The sequence below is a fragment of the Lonchura striata genome, chromosome 26 (assembly GCF_046129695.1).
Source record: "Lonchura striata isolate bLonStr1 chromosome 26, bLonStr1.mat, whole genome shotgun sequence".
Classification (NCBI taxonomy): domain Eukaryota; kingdom Metazoa; phylum Chordata; class Aves; order Passeriformes; family Estrildidae; genus Lonchura; species Lonchura striata.
In genome coordinates this window covers 4,875,346-4,886,767 of record NC_134628.1, presented here as the reverse complement: position 1 = coordinate 4,886,767, position 11,422 = coordinate 4,875,346, and the positions used below count along the sequence as shown (strand labels likewise).

Genomic DNA, 11,422 nt, shown 5'->3' with positions numbered 1-11,422 from the left:
ACCCAGCACTACTGTGTAAAGTCTGTGATGGGCACCTCAGTTATCACATGTGATGTGTCCTCTCCTTGGGTAATTTCTGAAACATATAGAACAGATGAAAGTTTGAAATGCAATCCAGTCTTCAGCCTTTGGAAATGATTCATTCTATTAATGATTTACTGATTTATACACGGCTTATTTTGCATAAAGTTAGAGACGGGCACATTTATTCATTGTGATTCCCTTAAAAATGGATATAAATATCAAAAGCAATTGGCTACCAAAAATTTTAATATTACAGCACTGCATCATGGAGAGTTGACATGAATATGAGTCTAGGTCAGAAAAAATATAGAGAAAACGCTTAACCAAGTATGATATTTTACAGCATGTCACTGAATCATTTGAAAGGCTTCTATTCATTACAAACGTATGCAGTGTGGGCAAAGGATTCCTCAGGAAAATAAGAAAGATAAATTACTTTCCTAATGAAATATGTCCCATGATCTATTGCAACCCATCTCTCCTACAAAGTCCAGCCTTTCTCTAGGGCTGTACACCTGAAAAGAGACCCTGGGGTCAGTGAAAGGAACTAATTACACATAATTCCAGAGCAAAAAAATGCACGTGTTCAGTCCCAAACTTGTCCCCAAAGACAATGGATAGCTGAGACTGCCAGCAGCAAGGTGTGCCACTCTCACAGCTGCTCTTTCCACAGCTCAACCAAACAAGGTCCAGCAGCTCCCCAGAACCCTGACAGGAGTTCAGAGGAGGCAACGAGGCTGGTGAGGGGCTTGGCACACAAGGAACGTTTGAGGGAGTTGGGGCTGTTCAGCCTGGAGAAGAGGAGGCTCAGAGGTGACCTCATTGCTCTCTACAGCTCCTGAAGGGAGGTTGCACAGGTGGGGTTGGTCTCTTCCACTGGGCAGCACCGACAGAACAAGAGGACACAGCCTCAGCTACGTCAGGGAAGGTACAGGTTGGATATTAGGAAAAAAATTTCACTGAAAGAATAATAAAATACTGGAATTGTCTTCCTAGGGAGGTGGTGGAAACACCATCTCTGGATATGTGTAAAAAAAGACTGGACTTGGCACTTGGTGCTATAGTCTAGTTGTGGTGTTAGGGCATAGGTTGGACTTGATGACCTTGGAGGTCTCTTCCAACCTCATTATTCTGTGATTCTGGGATTCTGTGATTCTGTAGGATGCTGAGCTCTTGCCATGGACCAGCACCAGCCCCATGGCTGCAGGTTTGGCAGAAGCAGCTCCCGTGGGGCTGGCTGGGTGTTGGCACCTGCCCACACAAGCCTGGAGGAGGAGACAGACCTCTCCAGCCCCGTGTGATCCCAGCAGCTGCCCCAGGAGCTGGGTAAAACAGGAGGAGGATCAATGCAGGTGAAATCAGTGATCACAGGGTGCTTGTGGGCAGCACTTCACCCTGTGGCCACAGGGCCACCACTGCCAAAGTGCCAGGGAAGGCAGAGGTGGGCACTGAGCTGGGCACTGTGTTGCCCTTGTGCCAGGGTGGGGTGTTGCAGCTTGGTCCCCCCAAACCCAGAAGCCAAAACGGGTTCTTCCATCTGCTGGTTCCAACATTCCCAGCAGGCAGGGCTGCAGGACCCCAGTCCAAACCAGTGCTTTGGTACCCCGAAATGACAAAGTGCCCCCAACACAGGAAGGGATGTGGCACGCCTCACAAAAAGCTTTCAGGAGGCTGCAGTTAATGTCCTTAGCAGCAGCAGCAAGCCACCCTGCCCAGCTGAGGAGAGTGCAGGGCATCTTGACATGTTACACTCGTACACATATTGATCCGACGGTTCATTGTTCGCCCAAGCCCTTGGCAAAGGTCAGACTCTGCTCCCGTCCTACAGATAGAGCACAGAGACAAAGATTAATTTTTAGAAGTGATGAATGTTCCTGGTGCCCACCCTGATTCATTTTGGGCCACAAGCCCCAGATGAAGTCTGCAGCTGGCTTAATTAAGACATCCCTTGCCCCTCTCCCAGCACTGCGAGACACGTCTGTTTCTTGTTGTCATTGTCTTTTCCCACAAATTCCTCCACCCTTTATCCTGTGCCAACCCTCAAACCGGCTCAGAGACTCGCCTCTGAGGCAGCATCCAAGAGCCACATTTCCCATGACGCCCAGACAATCTCAGATCCTCATTTCTTGGCCCTTGCTGCTCTATCCCGTGGAACGCTCAGGAAGGAGCTCCAAGTTTACCAAAAAGCCTCAATCACGACTTTTGACGCCCCAGCTTGGCCTCGATGGGGAGCTGAGCAGCGGGGCCAGCCCGCGGAGCGCAGCGGGCGGAGGCTGCGCGCCGCCCGCGCCGCTCGGCATGAATGAACCGCGCTCCTCCAATCGGCGGCCGCTCCGCCGCGGGCCGCCCCGCCCATTCCCCCTCGCCGGCCAATCCCGTGGGCAGCGCCCTCCCGCCGCCGGCCAATGGGGAGCGGGCGGCGCGGGGCGGCGCCCCCCTCCCGCCGGCGGCGCCCTATGGCGGGGCGGCGCGCGCCACCCGCGGCGGCGGGCGGGCCAATGGGGCGCGGGGGCGGGGCGGGCGCGCGGCGGCCCCGCGCCCCGGCGCGCGGCTCTAAAGCGCGGCGCGGGCGGCGCGGCGCACACGCGATGGCCGCCGCCGCGCAGTACCTGCCGCGCTCCGCCGCGCTCATGCACCCCGACGGCGACCGGCTGCACCAGGGCACCACGTACCGCGAGGTGCAGAAGATGATGCACCACGAGTACCTGCAGGGACTGGCTCCCGCCGCCGGGCACGCCGTCGGGTTGGCGCACCACCAGTGGCTGCCCAGCGCCGGCACGGACTGGGGCAGCGGTGGGGGCGGCGGGGGCGCGCACCTTCCGCCCGCCGAGCACGCCAAGGGCGGCCCGCCGGGACCCCGCGAAGAGCTGTCCGCCGCCGCCTTCCATCACCGGCCGCACCTGGTGCACCAGCCGGCGGCGGGCGGCGCGGCGGGCGGCTGGGCGCAGGGCGGCGCGCACCACCTGCCGCCCATGTCCCCGCCGTCGGGGCAGCCGCTGCTCTACGCGCAGCCCTACGCGGGCCTCAACGGGATGCTGGGCCCGCCGGCGCCGGCGCTGCACCACGGGCTGCGCGACCCGCTGGGCGCCGAGGAGGCGGGCGGCCACGAGCTGGCGGCCTCGCCGCCGCCGCTGGGGCCGCCCGAGCCGTCGGACGAGGACGCGCCCAGCTCCGACGACCTGGAGCAGTTCGCCAAGCAGTTCAAGCAGCGGCGGATCAAGCTGGGCTTCACGCAGGCCGACGTGGGGCTGGCGCTGGGCACCCTGTACGGGAACGTCTTCTCGCAGACCACCATCTGCCGGTTCGAGGCGCTGCAGCTGAGCTTCAAGAACATGTGCAAGCTGAAGCCGCTGCTCAACAAGTGGCTGGAGGAGACGGACTCCAGCACGGGCAGCCCCACCAACCTGGACAAGATCGCGGCGCAGGGCCGGAAGCGCAAGAAGCGGACGTCCATCGAGGTGGGCGTCAAGGGCGCCCTGGAGAACCACTTCCTCAAGTGCCCCAAGCCCTCGGCGCACGAGATCACCTCCCTGGCGGACTCCCTGCAGCTGGAGAAAGAGGTGGTGCGGGTCTGGTTCTGCAACCGGCGGCAGAAGGAGAAGCGGATGACGCCGGCCGGGGTCCCGCATCCCCCCATGGAGGACGTTTACGCACAGGCGGACACTTCGCCGCTGCACCACGCGCTGCCCGGCGCCGTGCAGTGACTGCCCGGCCCCCGCGGCCCCGACGGCGGCGCGGCGGGCGCGGGCAGCGGGGGACGCGATTTAATTTATTCTCAGACTGGCCCGGCCGCCCGCTCCGCGCCCCGCGCTCTATTTATTCGCCCGCCGGAGCCGCCGCGGCCGCCGCAGCAGTAGCCAAAGGTTTGCGATCTCTAATTTATTCCCTTCCTCGCGCCCCCGGCTCGGCCCCTCCCGCTCTGCCCGGCCCGGCCCGCCCGGGGGGACGCTTCGAAACCATTTCCCGGCCCGTCTCTATTTATTTCTAACCGTGCGCGGAGCTCGCACCCTCCCGTTGGTGGGTTCAGTCCGGTCCATTCCCCGGGGGTTCGGTTTTTGTTTGTATCTCTTATTGCAAAACCAATGTAGACTGCGAGGGTACGTTTCTATTTATGTTATAGTAAATATTTTATTACTTACATAAACCATTTACCCAGGAACCGGTCTCGTGTCGTCTTTGCAGGCTCGGCCGCCCGGCCGGGACATCGCGGCCGTCGGGGCCGGTGGCGGCGGCGGCGCTGCCTTGGCCGAGGTCCCGTTGTCCCGTTGCCGGTGGCCGCCGAGCCCCGTTGCCGGTGTCGGCGGGGAGCCCCGTTGCCGGTGGCCAGCGGTGCCCCGCGGTTCGCAGCCGCGCTGCCCGGCGGGGTTCGCCCGCCGCTGTCGCGCTTCGGGCGAGGCGCTGCTCCCCGCGGATGCGCTTGTTGCGCTGCTCCCCGCGGATGCGCTTGTTGCGCTGCTCCCCGCGGATGCGCTTGTTGCGCTGCTCCCCGCGGATGCGCTTGTTGCGCTGCTCCCCGCGGATGCGCTTGTTGCGCTGCTCCCCGCGGATGCGCTTGTTGCGCTGCTCCCCGCACCTCCCGCGGGGCTTTGACCGCTCCCAGCGTGGCTCTCCGCGGTGTGAGCACAAAACAGCCCGCACGGAACTTTCCTCCCACGCACCGCGGGGATAATCCACGCACGCCGGTGTTGCCGAGTAGATTCCTTCTGCTCAAACCACGCTCTCGCTTTTTCCGGTGTCACCAGCTTTTCTTTCCGTGGTTTCATGCCCGAATATTTTGTGGTTATGCCAAGTAAATGCAGAAACTGTATTTTCAGCCTATCGGTTCTTGGAAGAATGATCCTGCATCTCTACTTTAAACCTTCTCTTGCAGCGCCAAGAAAAGTCGCATGTGAGGATTGTTTGCCTTTGCAGGTCCTTGGATTCCTGCGGTGTTTTTTGTGTTGGGAGAACTTTTGCAATATGTTCCCATACAGAGCTCTTGCACTGATTAAACACTTGATCGAAATCTGATAGTAAAGGACCAAATTCTTTCTTTTTAATTGGCAGAGAATTTACTGATGTTCTCAGACATCTGGCACTGGATGGTTTCCCCGCTTTATTCACTACAAATTGTGTGCTGTGAAAACAGAAGCTTTAAAGGGGATTTTCTAGCAAAAGCACGACATTGTGCATTGCAATTCGTGTATAATTCTTTCTAATATATATAAAAATTTTTAACATACGAAATGTAACTTACTCTTGAAAATTTATACTTGAAAATTCTTGTCTTTGTTGCAGTTTGATTTTGTTGCATTTTGTGCCTTTGGTGGGGGTGTATATTACTTCTCTAAGCAATGCCACATTTGCCATTGGTAATGTTATAATTTAGTGCATTTTCAGTGTTTCTTATAATGTAGCTATTTTACATCAGCTAATACAAGACTATCAAGTTCTCATTCAAAATTCTAGTAAACTGATTTTTGAGATTTTAAAATAAAGTCACTTTGAGCAGTTATTTCATCAAATACTCTGTAAAGAAATTATTCACTTTTGTGATACAAAGGAGCTAGTGAATGCTGTGGGTTAGGGTATTAATAACTTCCCTTGGCATGCAGAGCATAATACAAAATCTCACTTAAAGGGTTTAGTGTGCAGTGTGTGTTCTGTCAGCTTTTGCTACAGGCTTAGCTTCCTTTTTTGTAATGAGATTGGTTTTTATAGAAGAGCAGAGACTATTAGGGCTGTTGTAGAGATCCTGAATTTAAAAAGTTTTGCTGTTTTTACTGAATATTTACTAATTTCTAAATAGCTCTGCAGATGTAGTAGCTTAGATGATACACTCCAGTAAAAAAGTAAAGGAGGAGGATGATTTAAGGGTTTGAGTCAATGTATCATGACAGTATTTAAATTAATTTCCAGCTCTGGGAATCTCTCCTTAGCTGTTACTTGGTGTGTTCCCCACACATTTACCATTGTTTTTGTTTTGTCATGCTGTAATTCCAGCCTTTGCTTAAGAATTTCTGTGTGACAGCCAGGCTTTAAGGAAAGAAGAAACAAATTCAAAACTGAACAAAAGAGGGGATTTTTTTTTTGTTTGCTTGTTTCTTAAAGAAAACAAACTCATTCGCGTTGAATGTTTAATTGTGCTGATTTTCTATAGTAGGAGGCATTTCAGTAACCTCTTCATTGTGAACTAACCTGGATGGCAAAGAGGATTTGTATTGATACTCGGAAGGGCAGGGTCAGTTTTCACATTGTGTTCTCCTAAGGGATGAGATGTGCTGTGAGTGCTGGGGAGGATGAGCACCCTTGGCTAGCTCGGTGTGTCACATTCTATAAGGCACTGGCAGCCCCGCTGCATTAGCTCTCTCGTGCTGTTGAGCAGCAAAAATAAAATACTCTTTGTACATCTCCTTTCTGCAGCGCCGCAGTGCTCAGCTGTTCTAAAAATCAGATGCCCCAAAGGTTTGCCTATCTTAGAATAACTTGTTAGTTTTCCTGGTCAGGGATTAAATGGCAATTACTGGAGGAAGACTTTTTTTTTTTTTTTTTTTTTTTTTTGGTGGTTGTTTCTCACTAAGGTGAAAGCATGACCTCGTATTACTACATCAGTAGTAAAGCAAGAAAAGGTAGAGCTGTGGTGTTGGTACACTAAAGAGAAGCAGATGTACAAATACTTATTTAACAAAGTAAATAGTAAACATACAAAGTAGGAAGTGTAGATGAGGAGCAGAAGCGCTGCCATGCAGTTTAGAGAGGGGTTTAGGTCTGTGCTGATGGGAAATCCTTGCTCTAAACCAGGGGCACTCTGCTGCTGGGCACTGCCTGGCCCCAGCAGGTGCCCTCCAGAGCGTTCAGGCTCTGCTTGGTCCCGTGGTGGCACCGGGCTGTGCTCGTGCCATCCATCACAACGAGCTGGGTTGTGGGGGTTCTGCTGGGGTGATCTGCTTGCCTTGCCCACAGTCCAGAGGGACTGGTGCCCCAGGGCTTGCATCTCAGACTGCTGAGGTGGTGACCAAGGGGTCTTTGGCCAGATGGGGAAGTTGGTACCATGGTGTGGGCTCAGCCCTTCTCATGCTCACAGAAGGGTGTGAGCTGTGCTGTGCCAGCCTTGCTGGGCAGGGAGCCTGTCTGTGCTCCAGGGACATGGGAGGGCAGCTGTGCCTCCCACATGCTGTCATCTCATAAAGTGCTTGTTGTAATTTTAGGACATTGCTGTTTTCTGTTAGGCAGACAATATTCAGTAGGGTATCTCTTTTTCCCTTTTTACATGTAAAAAGCTGGACAGCTACCAATCAGCATTCATGCATGCTTAGGAGAAGGTTGTAGTATTCCAGAATCCGATTTCTTCCAAGTTTAGGTGAAGGCTGTAGTATTCCAGAATCCAATTTCTTCCAGGTCTCTTGTCTTGACTGTTATTGCTGCCACTTGAAGAGCAGAGAATGCTTGCTGTATAACAACTGCAGGAGAGACTACAGCACAGCAGCTCGCCTGGCGAGGCACAGTCACTTGTAATTAGTAATGCCCTGCTCATCTTATGCTTTCCACTGAATCTGGTCTTTTCTGCTGCCCAGCCAGGGCTGTGCCTGATCCCAGCACAGTGCTGTGGTGCAACTGGCCCCTAATGAGCCAAGGCAGCAGCTTGAACACTATCATCTCTTCACATGAAAATTCAGAGCATCAACCTTAACACCATAAAGTCTTGCTCCCAATTTTGCCCACTCCTGCTTGCACTCTCCCCTAGAAGGAGAGATTTCGGTACCATCGGGTTAAACAAATCTTGTAAATCTGTGCTAATGTTGTTTGCATATATTTTAATTTTATGCTAACTCTACCGTTGGTTGTTTGGAGCTGGATCAGCCCCAGGACAGCTCAGACGTGTCACTTCACAGGTACTGGAAGCAGATTTTGGGTCTTGTCCCCAGGGCAGAACTCCACAGCTCTGGAATTACTTCTCCTTAGCTGCCTTGTGTTTTTCTTACAGTTGGGTTGTTTGAAATGAGCCCATCCTGGCTGGTGACTGGGAGCTGGTGCCTGCCCTTGTCCTGAGGATGGGCACTCAGTGGCTGCATCTCCCACGGGGGCTCTGCCTGCTGCCAGTGCTGCTGTCCTCTTTTCCTCTGGAGCAGATCAGCCCCAGCAGGGCCAGGAGCAAGCTGAGGTGGCGTGGGTTGGTTTTATTTGAAAATGCTAAATATCTGCAGATGACAGTGCCTGCTCACTCTAAGTTTAATATTGCTGCTCAGGGGGACCAAGGCCAATGTAGCTTCCTGACAAGGGCAGCTCCAAAGCACAGGTTTTCAGCAGTACAACGTGGGCTCTGAGCTGCAGCATCGTGTCTGTGCCCATATAGGAAACACACAGAGAAGGAGCTGGTTAAATTCTCTCGTGGGAGCCACCACTGCTCTTTGCCAAGCTGATTTATGGACATTCAGCCTTGCTCCCACTTGTGATTTGCTGCCAGTAGGTGTGCACAGCAGCAGAGATGTGGCCAGCTGCACTTCCTCAGGTGTTCTCTGTCCTTGAAGGAAGCTCTGCCAGCAGAAGTTCCCCCAGTTCTAGGCTGAGCTAACACAGCCCAGTGTCTGTGCTGTGAGTGGGGATTGAGAGATTGTTAAAGCATGTGATGCTGCACACACCATATAATGTGCACGTTAGATCAGACCTTATGAATATTTCATAGTCCTTGATATCACATTATTTTTGGTGTTGGGCAAACTGAATGTTATTTCTTGTAAGCCTTGCAAAGGTTTTACATTCTTTCCCTGGCTCATACGCTGCTGAGAGCATTTGCTGCAGGGAAGAATGCTTTTCATGCCAAACTTTAAAGATGTTTCTTTATTTTCCTTTTCCTCACCTTTCTTCTGGATCATTCTGCCTGATCAAGGTGTTTGTGCAGCACCAGCAGCATCCAGGACCTGTTTCCTTGTGGATTTTGGCTTCTCTCAGCTCCACGGGCAAGCTGCTTTCCATCACTGCAGCAGATTCTCTAGGGCCAAAACTCTCAGCAGGTACCACAGCCACAGAACAGGATTTCCTACAGCATGTTTAGGAAAGGTGGAAGGCTCAGGAGCTGCACCCCAAACATCTGCGTCCTTCAAAGGACACAGTGAAGAAGTGCACAAAAATCTTCTTACAAATATCACATATATGCACCAGAGGTGCTGGATGCTCCATGGAAATGCCAGCTCTGCAGTCAGGGATCAGTAGAAGGTATGACAGAGCCAATGGGCATCTTTACATTTTACTGTCCTTTTTTAGGTTTGTTTGGTTTGGAGGGTTTTTGGTTTGGTTTTTTTTTTTTTTTTAAGTAAATCTGCCCTGTGATTTTTATTACCTGGAGCTCACTGTGTATGAGTGCCTCTCAGTCACACTAAAGGCTATGTGACTGAGATTATGCTGGATCATAAATTTGTAGCCAGACAAAACTCTAGGAAATGAATTTACCCATTTGCATCTTGTGCAGTGATTTGCAGGATAAAGAGGCAGGCTATTGCATCAGATGTCTTTATGTTTGGATATGTTTTAAATAAATAACTAGTTTTCAATTGGAGATGTTTTCTTCAGTCATGTTTAAGACTAGCCTGATTACAGACAAACCAACAGAAGGACAGGCAGTGAGGGAGTTGTAGTACTGCTACAACACAGGCTTTCCTCTAAAATGCTGTCAGAGCTCCTGGGTTTTACTCCCAGACCCTCTGCTCATTTTCTTAAGGACTAGGAGAAATGTTTAGGATTCTTTTCCCCCAGTGTTCTTACTTCTCATGAAGTGATGTCATCAACTATGACATTAAGTTGCACGGGTTAATTTACACGGATTGCTGAGCCACCTCAGCAAAAAGAGCAGCAGCAGCAGTGGGAGATGCAGAGGATTCCTCAGTCCCTCCATGGGGAGAGCATCCCGTGTGCAGGCAGAGCTGTGCTGCAGGTACCAACCTCACTGCCCTGCTTCCCCTCCCTGTGCTATGGGAATGTTCCTGATCTGCTAAAAGTGCTCCTGAGCCTGCTGCCCAGGGCTGTGGGGAGCAGGATGGGCTGTTTGTGTTGAGAAGTGCAGTGAAGGGCATCAGTGGAGCTCGAGCCGGGCTCAGCAGCCCAGCCCAGTGTCCCTCTGGTGTCCCCAGCTCTGGCTGGCTCTCAGCAGCAGCACGGGGTTATTTTCACACTCATGGCCTGTGGCATGCATCTGGCAGAGCTGTCTGGAGGAGCAATGACACGCTGTGGTGTTGGACATTGTCCCCTGCCCTCACTCCTGCCAGCTGGGGGTCAGGGTGCAGCTCTGAATTTCTCTTCTTCAGCACTGAGGTCCACGTCGTGTGTCCCTCTGTGTCCTCTGCAGGGCTGGAAGTGTGACAATTCTCAGTGTTCAGGACAGTTCTCAGGATGTTTTCTCCAATTCCATGATGTGGGTGTCAAAGCATTTGGGAGCAAAGGGATGAAAACTATCTCAAAACCTCACATCCTGCTCCCCTTATGATCCCATCACTGCAGCAGATTCTCTAGGGCCAAAACTCTCAGCAGGTACCACAGCCACAGAACAGGATTTCCTACAGCATGTTTAGGAAAGGTGGAAGGCTCAGGAGCTGCACCCCAAACATCTGCGTCCTTCAAAGGACACAGTGAAGAAGTGCACAAAAATCTTCTTGCAAATATCACATATATGCACCAGAGGTGCTGGATGCTCCATGGAAATGCCAGCTCTGCAGTCAGGGATCAGTAGAAGGTATGACAGAGCCAATGGGCATCTTTACATTTTGCTGTACTGTTTTAGGTTTGTTTGGTTTGTTTTGTTGGGGTTTTTTGTTTGTGTATTTGTTTGGGGTTTTTTGTTTGTGGGATTTTTGGGGTTTTTTTTCTGAGAAAATCTGTCCTGTGATTTTTAATACCTGGAGCTCACTGTGCCTCTCAGTCACAGTAAAGGCTCACAGGATGGGCCAAGCACTGAGGCTCAGAGGGTGACTTGGGCACTAAAAGCTGCCTGTCCCAGAGCAGTGTTCTGCTTCTCCTGCCCAGGGCAGGGCTGGCTCTGCCCCCAGGAGGGCTCCCAGCTCCCCAGCCCTGGCTGTGGGAGCAGCCTTGCAGGCTGGCCCAGCCTTGCTGGTGTTGGGGACAGGCTCAGGTCAACGTCATTAAAAGGGAGAGTATTGAATCAATATCTGGAGTGTTTGATATTCTGCCTAGTGGAACACTTGTTATGTCTTTAATTACTATTTCTAAAAGCACCGTGGAATGGAAAGCAAAAGGCAGAAATAAATAGCAAGGAGTGATCAATTGGGTGTGAAACCCTTGTTATTGATCACCTTTAACCTCTGCTTAAACTAATGACAGAGCTACCATTTAACTGTCCCCAGGCACAAAGCACATCAATTGTACAAGTGCCACATAAATCACGGTGGGCTGCAGCAGGCTGTGAGTGCCC

At 52.0% G+C, this 11,422-nt stretch overlaps 1 protein-coding gene across 1 annotated transcript; it reads left to right on the top strand.

The window, feature by feature from the left end:
* Positions 1-2,612: 2,612 nt before the first annotated feature.
* POU3F1 (POU class 3 homeobox 1) lies at positions 2,613-3,728 on the top strand. The gene has a single exon (XM_021554806.1). The coding sequence runs from the start codon at positions 2,613-2,615 to the stop codon at positions 3,726-3,728; it is 1,116 nt and encodes a 371-aa protein (XP_021410481.1).
* Positions 3,729-11,422: the final 7,694 nt, after the last annotated feature.

Coding starts and splice junctions, on each gene's coding strand:
- POU3F1 (XM_021554806.1), top strand. CDS start 2,613: ATGGCCGCCGCCGCGCAGTACCTGCCGCGCTCCGCCGCGCTCATGCAC.